A 12,732-nucleotide genomic window follows, 5' to 3' on the forward strand; every position below is an offset into this window, starting at 1 on the left:
AATATGAGATGATACAAATACTTCACTGATAGGACCCTGACCCTGGCTACAGGACTACGTCACATGGTGTATATGTATACACTGTAAGGCGGCGGTGTTCACACTGTGCAATAACTGAGGCAGTGACCCAAGCAAGTCCAACATAAACAGCTTTTATTCAGCAACTCACGGGTAAACAAAGTCCTCCCGTTCGCAGCCGGGTTAACATGAGTCCATAAACAATGGTTGCCGTGGGCAACAGCCGCACCGGGCCGCTCAGAGCCTGACGGGTGCAGATCCTTCCCAGGCGTGGGGTCAGCTGATCACAGTTCCGCCGAGCTTTCCTGCCATACTCCTAGCAGGTCCCAACACAGAACAACACTACTCCTTAATGCAGGGTTTTTAAAGGACCTTTAGGGAGAAAAAGTGAGGGCACCACAATAGTAATAATAGTAATACTATACTATGGTGTTCATCCCGTCACATACCAGACAATTGCAGTTACATCATAAGAGAAAGAAAAGAAGTATGTATAGACAGGGATCACCAACTTTTAATCATAAATTTTTATTGGACAAGTAACTAGACAAACAAACCCAGTTAAAAACATTTAGAAAGCACAAGGCTTCAATATAACAACAAGCCCCATCACAATATTATGTGGGCTAAACCTCAAACATAGAGTCATAATAGACACAAAATGGAACAATCCTAGAAATTGTTATGCGAATAATTATAATCCCTGCTTAAAATACAGGATAAAGCAAGGAAACATGTGAAATGATACTCACATGGGTAAAATTACTATTCTGCTGTAGGTACAACCATATCAAGAAAAAAATATAGGACTTTTATCTAGGGAAAATACCCAAAGTGCCATGCATGTGATGTGTGTAAAAATGCATAAAGAGGTGAAAAAAAGGGGAAGAAACCCCCCCCCCCCCAACCCCACGAGTATCGCCACTACCAAGGTGGCTTCATCAGGGGAAAAGTAATAGTGGTAAAGTTCACCTAGTCAAATACTTATATATCATTAGGTAATTACTTTGAAATAGTGTCAGCTGAGGAAGCTGCGGCGGTGTTCACACTGTGCAGTAACTGAGGCAGTGACCCAAGCAAGTCCAACATAAACAGCTTTTATTCAGCAACTTACGGGTAAACAGAAAGTCCTCCGGTTTGCAGCCGGGTTAACATGAGTCCATAAACAACGGTTGCCATGGGCAACGGCCGCATCGAGCCTGACGGGTGCAGAGCCTTCCCAGGCGTGGGGTCAGCTGATCACAGTTCCACCGAGCTTTCCTGCCATACTCCTAGCAGGTCCCAACACAGAACAACACTACTCCTTAATGCAGGGTTTTTAAAGGACCTGTGGCAAGAGCCACTGGAAAACCCAGGTTGGAGGGAGGAGGCCGCCCCACTGCCTTCCTGTAGCCTCCTCCAAGAAATGAAGGTCCTGCCGGGTTTTACTAATCTGCCTTAGCCAGATAGCCTGACCAGGTCCATGCTCACCTTCATTCCTGCATTGGAGCCGCAGGTGAGTTTGTGACTGCAATGCACTCCAATGGATTTAATAGGTCTTTGTACACATTCTGGGGGATATATACTGTCCCTCGTATACGATCCCGGTCACTGCCTCACAATATGAAGAGGGAAAGGGACATATTCAAATCAGTCGTGTCCTGCAGCCGGGGTCAAGTCTATCAGTGCTGTGCACAATACTGACCAGTCATGTCTGTCCCACTATCTGATGCATGATGAGATTTATGGCAGTGCTTTGAAGTCTTATACAGATCGGGTGATGCTTGGGTGACTCGCAGGGACAGTGACCCCATCTGTTCAAAAGTTCAAGCAGCTCCCATAAATCTCACTGTGTCTCAGATACCAAGACCACAGATACAAGATAAGTCCTACCACCTCCCTGGGTGCAGGCAGTAGCCTGAGCTGTTAGGGTATGTGCACACGATCCTTTTTGGCAGCGCTTTAAACGCAGCATACTCTATGCTGCGTCCCAAGTGCTGCACGCAGGTGAAGCCGCATGTGTTCATTGAACACATGAGGCTTCACCGCATCCTATACATTGCACTATAGAATTTCTCTTGCAGAGACCAGCATCTCTGCAAGAGAAATTGACATGCTGCGGTCTGTGAAGATGCGCCGCATGTCCATCTCCGCGAGTGATCCGCAGGAGCACAGGAACGCATAGTGGGCATGGTATTTGTATGGGCATGTATAAATCCCATGCCCACACTGTAACATCTGGCCGCTGTGGATTGCTCGCAGCGCAAGTGTGCTGCATCCAATCCGCAGCGTTTGCTGACCATGTGCACGTACCCTTACTTACAGCACCACAGCGTCTCCTGTTCTGCACCTCTCTGGAGGAAAGAAGCAGCGCCATGCGTTCCGACGCCTCTGCAGCAGACGCCCACACAGCGTGCAACGTGGGCGTGTCTGCAGTATGATAGAGGCAGCTGTCGCAGGTACAGTGCCAGCACCCAGCGTCCCGCAGGGCATATGCTACTCTGCCACCCAGCTCGCCCCTAGGTCTAAAGAACAGACTGCGGTAGTGCAGGGAGATTATGTCTCCCTGCTCTTCCACGGAGATTAACTATATCAGCGTGATGCACATGCTTAAATAGTTAAGTGTAGCGTAGCTTCGGGTGAGCCCCTCTGTGCGCGGGGCCTAGGGCGATCGCACCGTCTGCTGCCCCTCCATCCCGGTAGCTATGTTACTGCTACTGCCCTCCGCACAACTGTCAAACGGGACACAATGGGCCTCAGTCATTTATTTACTCTGCTGCTTGATAAGTATTATCCCTGTAAAATCCACTGAAGGGAAACTGGACTGTTTTTCATGGCCGAAAATGATGCACGACAGAGCTCACAATTGCTCTGTTGGCACCATTATAGTCTATGATCCTGTCGGCCCATACACCCAAATCCCATTTGCGGGGGGTTTGGACATAAGCCCCAATGGAGCCACTGAACGGGTGCCTAATTGGAGTGTGAAAGCACTCTAATTATTAAACTCTCAGTATCACACTATGTGACTGGCCTGACAGTGACTGGTGGGGAGATACTCTTATCACTGTGTATTTAGGAAACGTGTTTGTTCTTGCAATAGTTGTTAATTCCAGTGGCTCTTTATATATCCAGTTAATGTTTAAAACAAGTACAATGCTTTGTATATGACATCTCATGGTAAACCCGTTTTTTATCAGTACATTGGTTAAGAAGGAGGTAAAAATATCTAGTTAGTAACAATGGATACTTCGAAAATGTCCAGTGTCGTCCAGGAACCATCACTTCCATTTACCGTGGCCATTGTCTTTAACTTGAAACAGTTTCCCTGTTAACAATTTTACCTAGTTACCTACGACAAAAAAATTAAGTAGTAACTAATCATTTATAAGATATTTTCTGTGCGTTTATCTGCTGAGCTACGCTCCTCTCCGGTTAAAAGGGGTTGAATGGTGATGACCAGTGGGGGTCTCAGGACATGGAACCCCATTAATCAGCTATTTACATGCAAAGTTACAGAGTGGGGTCGCCAACTGGTGAAGTGCATAAAGTCACCATTGCTCTGCTGACTCCATAACTAGAGTCCAAACCTCTGGCATTAACTTCAGCACAAAAACTGTGCTCCCCTCCGGTAGATTCATGGCTGAGCAACTGCACTTAGCCTTACATCCCCAGGCACAATGCCACGATTTAACTAGATTAACTAGAGTAGTGTAAAGCATGACACTTCTCTATCTAGCGTCTGATGGATGAGTCTACATTTGACGAATGTCAAGAGAACATTACCTGCCTGACTGCATTGTGCTAGCTGTAAAAGTAGAAATATGGTAACATATTTATAAAAAAAACTTGTACCATGTGCCTTAAACAATATAAAGCGACGATTGTACATTTATAATTGCAATGTGCCACCTATTTCCTTAAAATTCTGACATTGATAGGTTGATGTTAATGTGTTTACTATATCAAAATAGATAATGTGCACTATTTTGCTAAAGTTGGCACAATTTAAGCAGCTGTAAAAAGACTTGTCCTCCTTTTGTACAGTTCCTATCCAAAAGCAATTTTGCCAAAGTAAGATTTCTATAAAACGTCTACCGGGATAACAGATCTGGTTGTCATACAGCAGAGTTATTGCCGTGTGTCTGTGGATGGTGATGAATTCCTTTTAGTTTTACACTACATTGATACCGAGTCAACACTGCATCCTGTAGGGATCTTCCTGTCAGCCTCTGTCTCCAAGCTGCAAATGCAAGATAACAGTGACAAAGCATTCAGCTGCGCCAAGATGAATCTGCTACATTTGTTTGCCTTGTCTGGGTTATTAATAATGACTTGATTGCTCTAAGCAACTTACACCTGAGGCTGAAGTGCTTAGATGTAATGGGAAGGTTCTGCTTAATGATATCATCACACCTAGGAAATATCTAATGTTACAGTATGCAGTATATTATGCACTTTTCTGGTAAAACATCCATTTACTCCAGCATTAATATATGTACATTTATAAACCGAAGACCTGGAATGTTTCCTAGAACATCTTTGAAATAAACAATGTAAAAGCCGCATATATTAGCATCAATTTTTGTCATACTTCTTGGGTACGACACTCTGCAGCAACACAAGCGTGACTTCATATCCCAATCTCATAGAGTTACATAGTTACATAGTTTACATAGTTTATAAGGCCGAAAAAAGACAAGCGTCCATCCAGTTCAGCCTATTTCTTGTGCACTGCAGCTATTCCGCAGCGTTGATCCAGGGGAAGGCAAAAAAAAACATGCGGTATAGGCCAATTTACATCATTGAGGAAAAATTCACTTCCCGACTCCAATCTGGCAGTCAGATTAAATCCCTGGATTAATTAACTATCACTAAGCATAAGATGTAATTTTATTGTTCTCAAGAAAGGCGTCCAGGCCTCTCTTGAACTCATTAAGTGAGTTGGACATCACCACTTCCTCTCCCAGAGAGTTCCAGAGTCTCACGGCTCTGACCGTAAAGAATCCCCTTCTATGCTGGTGCAGGAACCTCCTTTCCTCCAGACGCATAGTGTGCCCCCTCGTCTTTGTCACCATCCTTGGTATAAACAGGTCATGGGAGAGATCTCTGTACTGCCCCCTGATGTATTTATTCATGTTTATGAGGTCTCCCCTAAGCCTTCTCTTTTCCAATGTAAATAGACCTAATTTTGACAACCTCTCTGGGTATTCTAGTCCCTCCATTCCCTTTATTACCTTAGTCGCCCTCTTTTGTACCCTCTCTAGCTCCAATATGTCTTTCCTGAGCACCGAAGCCCAGAACTGTGCACAATATTCTAAGTGCGGCCTTACCACCGCTTTATACAGAGGAAGAGCAATGTTCTCATCATATGCCCCTATTCCTCTTCTGATGCATGCCATGACTCTATTTGCCTTCGCAGCTGCTGCCTGACACTGGGCACTCCAATTTAATTTGCTGTTAACCAAGACGCCCAGGTCCTTCTCCATGTCAGATTTCCCCAACGGTTTCCCATTTAATATGTATGGGTGACTGCTGTTTTTCTTTCCCATGTGCATGACCTTACATTTATCGGCATTGAACCCCATTTGCCATTTTTTGGCCCAACTCCCCAATTTATCTAAATCCTCCTGTAGCTGTGCCCTATCCTCATCTGTATTAACTACTTTACAAAGTTTAATATCATCATATTTATTGAATTTAAGAAAAGGAGATATGGGGAGCTGTCTGCAACACATGCAACCCCAATTCCATAAAGTTAGGACGCTGTGTAAAATGTAAAGAAAACAAGAATGCAGTGATTTGGAAATCTCTTATTTTATTCACAGCAGAACATAGAACACAGATCAGAACATGAATGTTAGATATTTTTCCATTTCATTTGAAAAAAAATTACTTATTTAGAAATTGATGACAGCAACACATCTCAAAATTGTGTCCACCATTGTGTAACATCTTATCTTTTTACATCAGTCTGTAAACATCAAGAAAGTGAGGCGACAATTGCTGGAGTTTTGGGAGAGGACTGTTTTCCCATTCTTGTTTGATGCAATATTCTCACTGCTCCATAGTCCAGGAACTTTGACAAATTGAATGAAGCTATCAATGCAGAGCGTCATACAGAAGTTTTAAAACAACATACAGTGAAGGAAATAAGTATTTGATCCCTTGCTGTTTTTGTAAGTTTGCCCACTGACAAAGACATGAACAGTCTATAATTTTAAGGGTAGGTTAATTTTAACATTGAGAGATAGAATATCCAAAAAAAATCAAGAAAATCACATTGTATAAATTAGATAGATTTATTTGCATTTTGCAGTGAGAAAAAAGTATTTGATCCCTCTTGCAAACAACACTTAATACGTGGAAGCAAAACCCTTGTTGGCAAGCACAGCAGTCAGATGTTTTTTGTAGTTGACGATGAGGGTTGCGCACATGTCAGGAGGAGTTTTGGTCCATTCCTCTTTGCAGATAATTTCTAAATCATTAAAATTTTGAGGCTGTCGCTTGGCAACTCGGAGCTTCAAGTCCCTCCATAAGTTTTCTATGGGATTAAGGTCGGGAGACTGGCTAGGCCACTCCATGACCTTAACCCCTTTCCAACATGATGCGTATTAGTGAGTACCATGTCGGAGCCCCCAGTTCAGCACCGGCTCCGGCGCTGAGCCCGCACTGAACCGGGCACATGTCAGCTGATTTATACAGCTGACATGTGCCTGCAACAGCCGCGGGTGGAATTAACCAGTGCTGTTAACCAGTTAAATTCCGCTGTCAATCTCTGACAGCGGCATTTAACTTGCGCTTCCAGGAAGCGAGTCACTGACTCCGCCATCGGTGACCTCGTCACGTGATCGCGGGTCACCGATGGGTTGGCATGACAACCCGGTGTCTGCAGCAGACCCCTGTGGTTGTCATGTCTAGATTGCTATGAGCGCCACCCAGTGGTCGGCGCTCATAGCAAATGAGAATTTCTGCTACATACAGTTGATCTGCTCATCGCCTGTATGTAGCAGAGGGGATCAGATAACTGCTGCTTCTAGTCTCCCATGGAGACTATTGAAGCAAGTAGAAAGTGTAAAAAAAAAGTTTTTAAAAATATTAAAAAAGTAAAAAATATATAAAAGTTGAAATCATCCCTCTTTCGTCCCCATTCAAAATAAAACAATAAAAAAAAACAACACATATTTGGTATCGCCGCGTTCAGAATCGCCCAATCTATCAATATAAAAAAAAGAATTAATCCGATCGGCAAACATTGTAACGAGAAAAAAATTCTACGCGCCAGAATTACTTTGTTTGATCGCCAGAACATTGCAATAACGGGCAATCAAAACATCAGATCTACCCCAAAATAGTATCAATAAAAACGTCAGCTTGGCACGCAAAAAATCAGCCCTCACCCGGCCCCAGATCACGAAAAATGGAGACGCTACAGGTCTCGGAAAATGGCGATTTTATTTTTTTAGCAAATTTTGGATTTTTTTTCACCACTTAAATAAAAAAGAACCTATACATGTTTGGTGTCTACGAACTCGTAATAACCTGGAGAGTAATAATGGCAGGTCAGTTTTAGCATTCAGTGAACGTGGTAAAAAAAAAAAACAGCTGTGGTATTGCACTTTTTTTGCAATTTCACCGCATTTAGCATTTTTTTCCCGTTTTCCAGTACACGATATGGTAGGACCAGTGATGTCGTTCAAAAGTACAACTCATCCCGCAAAAAATAAGCCCTCAAATGGCCATATTGACAGAAAAATAAAAATGTTATGGCTCTGGGAACAAGGAGAGCAAAAAACGAAAACACAAAAACGGAAAATGCTCTGGTCATAAAGCGGTTAATGTGCTTCTTTTTGAGCCAGTATGTACAGTAAGCTGTGTGTTTTCGGTCATTGTCTTGCTGGAAGACCCAGCCACGACCCATTTTTAATGTCCTGGCGGAGGGAAGGAGGTTGTCACTCAGGATTTTACAGTACATGGCTCCATCCATTCTCCCATTGATGCATGCAGTAGTCCTGTGCCCTTATCAGAGAAACACCCCCAAAACATAATGTTTCCACCTCCATGCTTGACAGTGGGGACGGTGTTCTTTGGGTCATAGGCAGCATTTCTCTTCCTCCAAACACCGCGAGTTGAGTTAATGCCAAAGAGCTCAATTTTGGTCTCATCTGACCACAGCACCTTCTCCCAATAACTCACAGAACCATCCAGGTGTTCATTGGTAAACTTCAGACGGGCCTGCACATGTGCCTTCTTGAACAGGGAGACCTTGCAGGCACTGCTGGATTTTAAACCTTTAAGGTGTAATGTGTTACCAATGGTTTTCTTGGTAACTATGGTCCCAGTTGCCTTGAGATCATTAACAAGTTCCCCTGTGTAGTTTTAGGCTGATCTCTCACCTTCCTCATGATCAAGGATACCCCAGGAGGTGAGATTTTGCATGGTGCCCCAGATCTATGGCGATTGACAGTCATTTTGTATTTCTTCCATTTTCTTACTATTGCACCAACGATTGTCTCCTACTCACCCAGCGTCTTGCTTATGGTTTTGTAGCCCATTCCAGCTTTGTGCAGGTCTATGATCTTGTCCCTGACATCCTTAGAAAGCTCTTAGGTCTTGCCCAAGTTGTAGAGGTTAGAGTCTGACTGATTAATTGAGTCTGTGGACAGGAGTCCTTTATACCGGTGACTATGTAAGACAGCTGTCTTTAATGCAGGTAACGAGTTGATTAGGAGCGTCTAACTGGTCTGTAGGAGCCAGAACTCATAATGGTTTGTAGAGGATCAAATACTTATTTCTCACTGCAAAATGCAAATAAATTTATCTAATTTATACAATGTGATTTTCTTGATTTTTTGGGGGGGATATTCTATCTCTCAATGTTAAAATTAACCTATCCTTAAAATTCTAGACTGTTCATGTCAGTGGGCAAACTTACAAAAACAGCAAGGGATCAAATAATTATTTCCTTCACTGTATGCTCCATCCAGACAATGTCTATCTCAGGGAAGAAGGAGAAGATAGAAGCATCCAGCTTCCGATCCAGGTATGTTTAAAACGGATTCCTTTATTAGCAAACGTTAAAATATGTGACGAAAAGAAAAACAAATGCACACCAACAATCTAAGGTGTGAGGGGGGACTTGGAGGTCTCATCAACAGTCGCATTTCGAGTGCTACCTGCGCTCTTAAAAGTGGTTTAATTTTAAACCAAGTTTAAGAGCGTAGGTAGCGCTCAAAACGTGTCTGGTAAGCCAAGTTTAGGAATGCAGGTAGCACTCAAAACATATCTGGTGATGAGACCTCCAAGTCCCCTTCCCTCACACTCACACCTTAAATTATTGGTGTGCATTTGTTTTTCTTCTCGTCACATATTTTAACTTTTTGCTAAAAAAAGGAATCCATTTTAAACATACCTGGATTGGAAGCTAGATCCTTCTTTCTTCTCCTGTATTCACTGGAAGCTGAGCGGTGGCGTCAATTTCAGGCTTCAGTGCCGACTGTTCCTTGAAAGGGTGTGCTGGTCTTTTTCATTTTACTATCTCAGGGAAGGCCTTCTATACTGTAATTCAGCAAGACAATGCTAACCCCCATACTGCATCCATCACAGTAGCATGGCTTCACAGAAGAAGAGTTTGGGTGATGAACTCGTTGCCTGCAGTCCCGACCTCTCACCAATAGAAAACATTTGGCAAATTATCAAACAAAAAATCCGGCAAAGACTCTGAACTTTGGAGCAGCAAGAATCCTATATCAGACAAGAATGGGACATTCCTCTTTCAAAACTCCAGCAATTGTCTGTCTGAAAAAGGTGATGCTACACAATGGTAGACATGGCCCTGCCCCCAACTTTATTGACATGTGTTGCTGCCATCAATTTTTAAATGAGTTCTTTTTTTCAAATGTAATAGAAAAATGTCCATTGTTCTATTTTCCATATTATTGCATTATTGTTTTCTTTACAATTTATACAACCTTTTTGGACTTGGGATTGTACATATAGCCATATCTCAACTTCATAAATCCTATGAGCAGGACATATGGGGAAGGTGTGAAATAGGATTTCACTGTAGTTACATTTGAGACTGAGTTCAGACCGCTTATATAAAATATTCAAGCCAATCACATCTGCATGTTCAGGTGCAGGAGTTGCGAACCATTACATACACTATTTTGGTCCATTTTCTATTCTTTGATTTTAATTTCACAAGTATCTGAAATCCATGTAAGAAAATTACCTTTTGCACTAGTACATAGGCTACAACTCGTCCATGTTTTATCTATTTGTGGTCCATGAATGAAAACACTTTCATCTGAACGCTGCAGGCACATGACCATGTTACTGCTCTATGTATGTCGCAATTAAATATGTAGCCACAATGTACCACTGTATGCCTCTAATGATACATATTAAAGATGAGCAGATCTGCCAAAATTGGAATTCGGCCAATCACGCAAATTTATCAGAGGATAAAAAAGGTAGGATGAATAAAAATATTCATGTCACCGCTCACCTGTCAAGCAAAAAATCTCTCCCTGTCCCATCACGACATTATGACTTTCATCGTCCTAGGCACTTACTTGTGGCATGAAAATCAGAGGACTAGTCAGTGGAACTGGTCGAAGAAGATGCGTACAATGGGGAAGGCGAAAAGAAGAGGTGCAGAATATTACTTTTTTAGCCTTTTGTCGGCCTTCTGCGATTCAGCAAGATGGCAGCCAGTTAGACGATATTTTGCTCAATTTGTGCCGAGCAAAAAAATCTAATTCTGGAAAATATTAATTTTTGTAAAATTCAGGAAGAATTTAATTTCTACTCTAATAAATTCACTCATCCCTAATGGAGGTTCATAAGTTTTGGGGGAAAATACTTTGATGAGAGATGGTGCAAACTTAATCTAGACATTCTGAAGATTCACCAAATTTATCGCTATGCCTTATGATGGATAATGATTTTGGTGAATGTTCAGATGTCTTTATCTAATTTAATATCACCTTTTTGTTGGCTTACTTCAGCACATCTTTTTGACTCTTAATTTTTTCGCTCTTCACAATAAACCTATGTCCATTTCAATATAAATCCCATCCCATCCTTGATAAATCACACCCCCTTGACAAATTAGCAGCAAAAAGTGCCAAAAACACAAATAATTATGTAACTTGATGCAACATTATGCTCCAAATATCGGCACATTCATTTTTTTGCCATGTTTTTTGTTAGGGTTTAGGCGTAGTCATATTGGTAAATGTTCACAATTGTGGCATGTTTCCTCAGATGTCACATTATGGAGGCATTCTACAATCTGTGGAGCTGCTTCAGAATTAGGCGGACAGTGGACCCCAATGCAAGCAGTGTGAGAGTAGTAATAATTATGTCTCCTATGTTTTATGGGAAACATAATTATTGTGTCCAGTAGATGCCACCATCACATAGTGCTTCCTGACGGTATGAAACACTATGGGAGCTTGGTCATGACAATACGACTTATCCGCAGCTTTTTTTCCCAGTATTTACTACAGCAAGAAGAAGCTGCCATGTAAATTATGTTGATAAAGGTTTTACCCGTATCTGGTTCCAAAACATTAAAGTAGTTTTATATTTACCTGTTGAACTCAAGACAGAATATAACATCTTGGTGTATGTCTTTGTGTATGGATTATTCCATATTGTCCATGTAGCACGTAGTACACACAGAAAACGTATATACCAAAAAGTAGTGGTGTATTTCAGTCTATTGATGCAACTTTTTGTCTACGCTTGAAAAAGTGCAGCTGAAATGTTGCATCACTAGATTGAAATATACACTGCTTTTTCATATATATATATATATATATATATATATATATATATATATATATATTTGAGTGCTGGCTTTATTTCTGTCCTTTGCTGTCAGTTTTTGTAATATGTTTTTAGAAGACCCATAATATGGGCTCCATATACCTCTGTAAAGGGTCTGTGCACACAAATCCGTCAACATGACTATATTTATGACATTGTGCACAAGGTTGTATCAATTTTAAGCTGTGAATGTAATATTTGTAGCATTTATTTCTTACAATTTTGGATGAATGCAAAAGTCAGATACAATTTCTTGATACAGGGCCAAAATTAATCACTGATACAAACGAATCAGAATCATTAACCAGCAAACAGTATGCACCCAGATATCTGTCCTTCAAAGTCAGTTGTATTTTTGGATCAAAAAATGCAAGAAGCACCCTGGCCCTGTGCCTGAGTGTCCCATAGGACTCTGGTACATTAGCAGTCACCTGTATTATTAATGGCACAGCAGACTAGAGACCATGTTACAGGATTAATAGTAATGTTATTCATGATTACGTTCACCTATAAGTTTAAAAATATTTTTGCTTTTCACAGAGAATGCAGTCGAATTTTTGGAGAAGATGGTTTGACGCTGAAGCTCTTCTTAAAAAGAACTGCCCCTTTTTCCATTCTATGGACTTTGACGAATTACCTCTACTTACTTGCTCTTAAAAAACTGACAGCCACTGACGTGTCTGCTTTATTTTGCTGCAACAAAGCCTTTATGTTCCTGCTTTCATGGATTGTCTTGAAGGACAAGTTCATGGGTGTACGGGTAAGAACACCAACGCGCCTGTTATTCATGTTTACTCTACTGTTATAACATTTCACTACCTACATTCTATATAGACATGTGTGGCGAGTTTACCCCATCCTTCCCCAGTTATTAGCTTTAATTGAACAAGTGAGTCA

General features: G+C 41.5%; 1 protein-coding gene across 6 annotated transcripts in view; it reads left to right on the top strand.

Annotated features, from left to right (window-relative positions):
- Positions 1–12,732, top strand: part of SLC35F4 (solute carrier family 35 member F4) — a 363,727-nt gene that overhangs the window by 296,625 nt on the left and 54,370 nt on the right. For all 6 annotated transcript variants that reach the window (XM_073637520.1, XM_073637524.1, XM_073637522.1 and 3 more), the window contains one exon: positions 12,376–12,595. In XM_073637520.1, coding sequence (XP_073493621.1) covers positions 12,376–12,595 — 220 coding nt within the window. The remainder of the gene's footprint in view (positions 1–12,375; positions 12,596–12,732) is intronic.

The sequence above is a fragment of the Phyllobates terribilis genome, unplaced genomic scaffold, assembly GCF_046119375.1.
Source record: "Phyllobates terribilis strain yellow unplaced genomic scaffold, ASM4611937v1 Scaffold_7__3_contigs__length_470593459, whole genome shotgun sequence".
NCBI classification, from domain to species: domain Eukaryota; kingdom Metazoa; phylum Chordata; class Amphibia; order Anura; family Dendrobatidae; genus Phyllobates; species Phyllobates terribilis.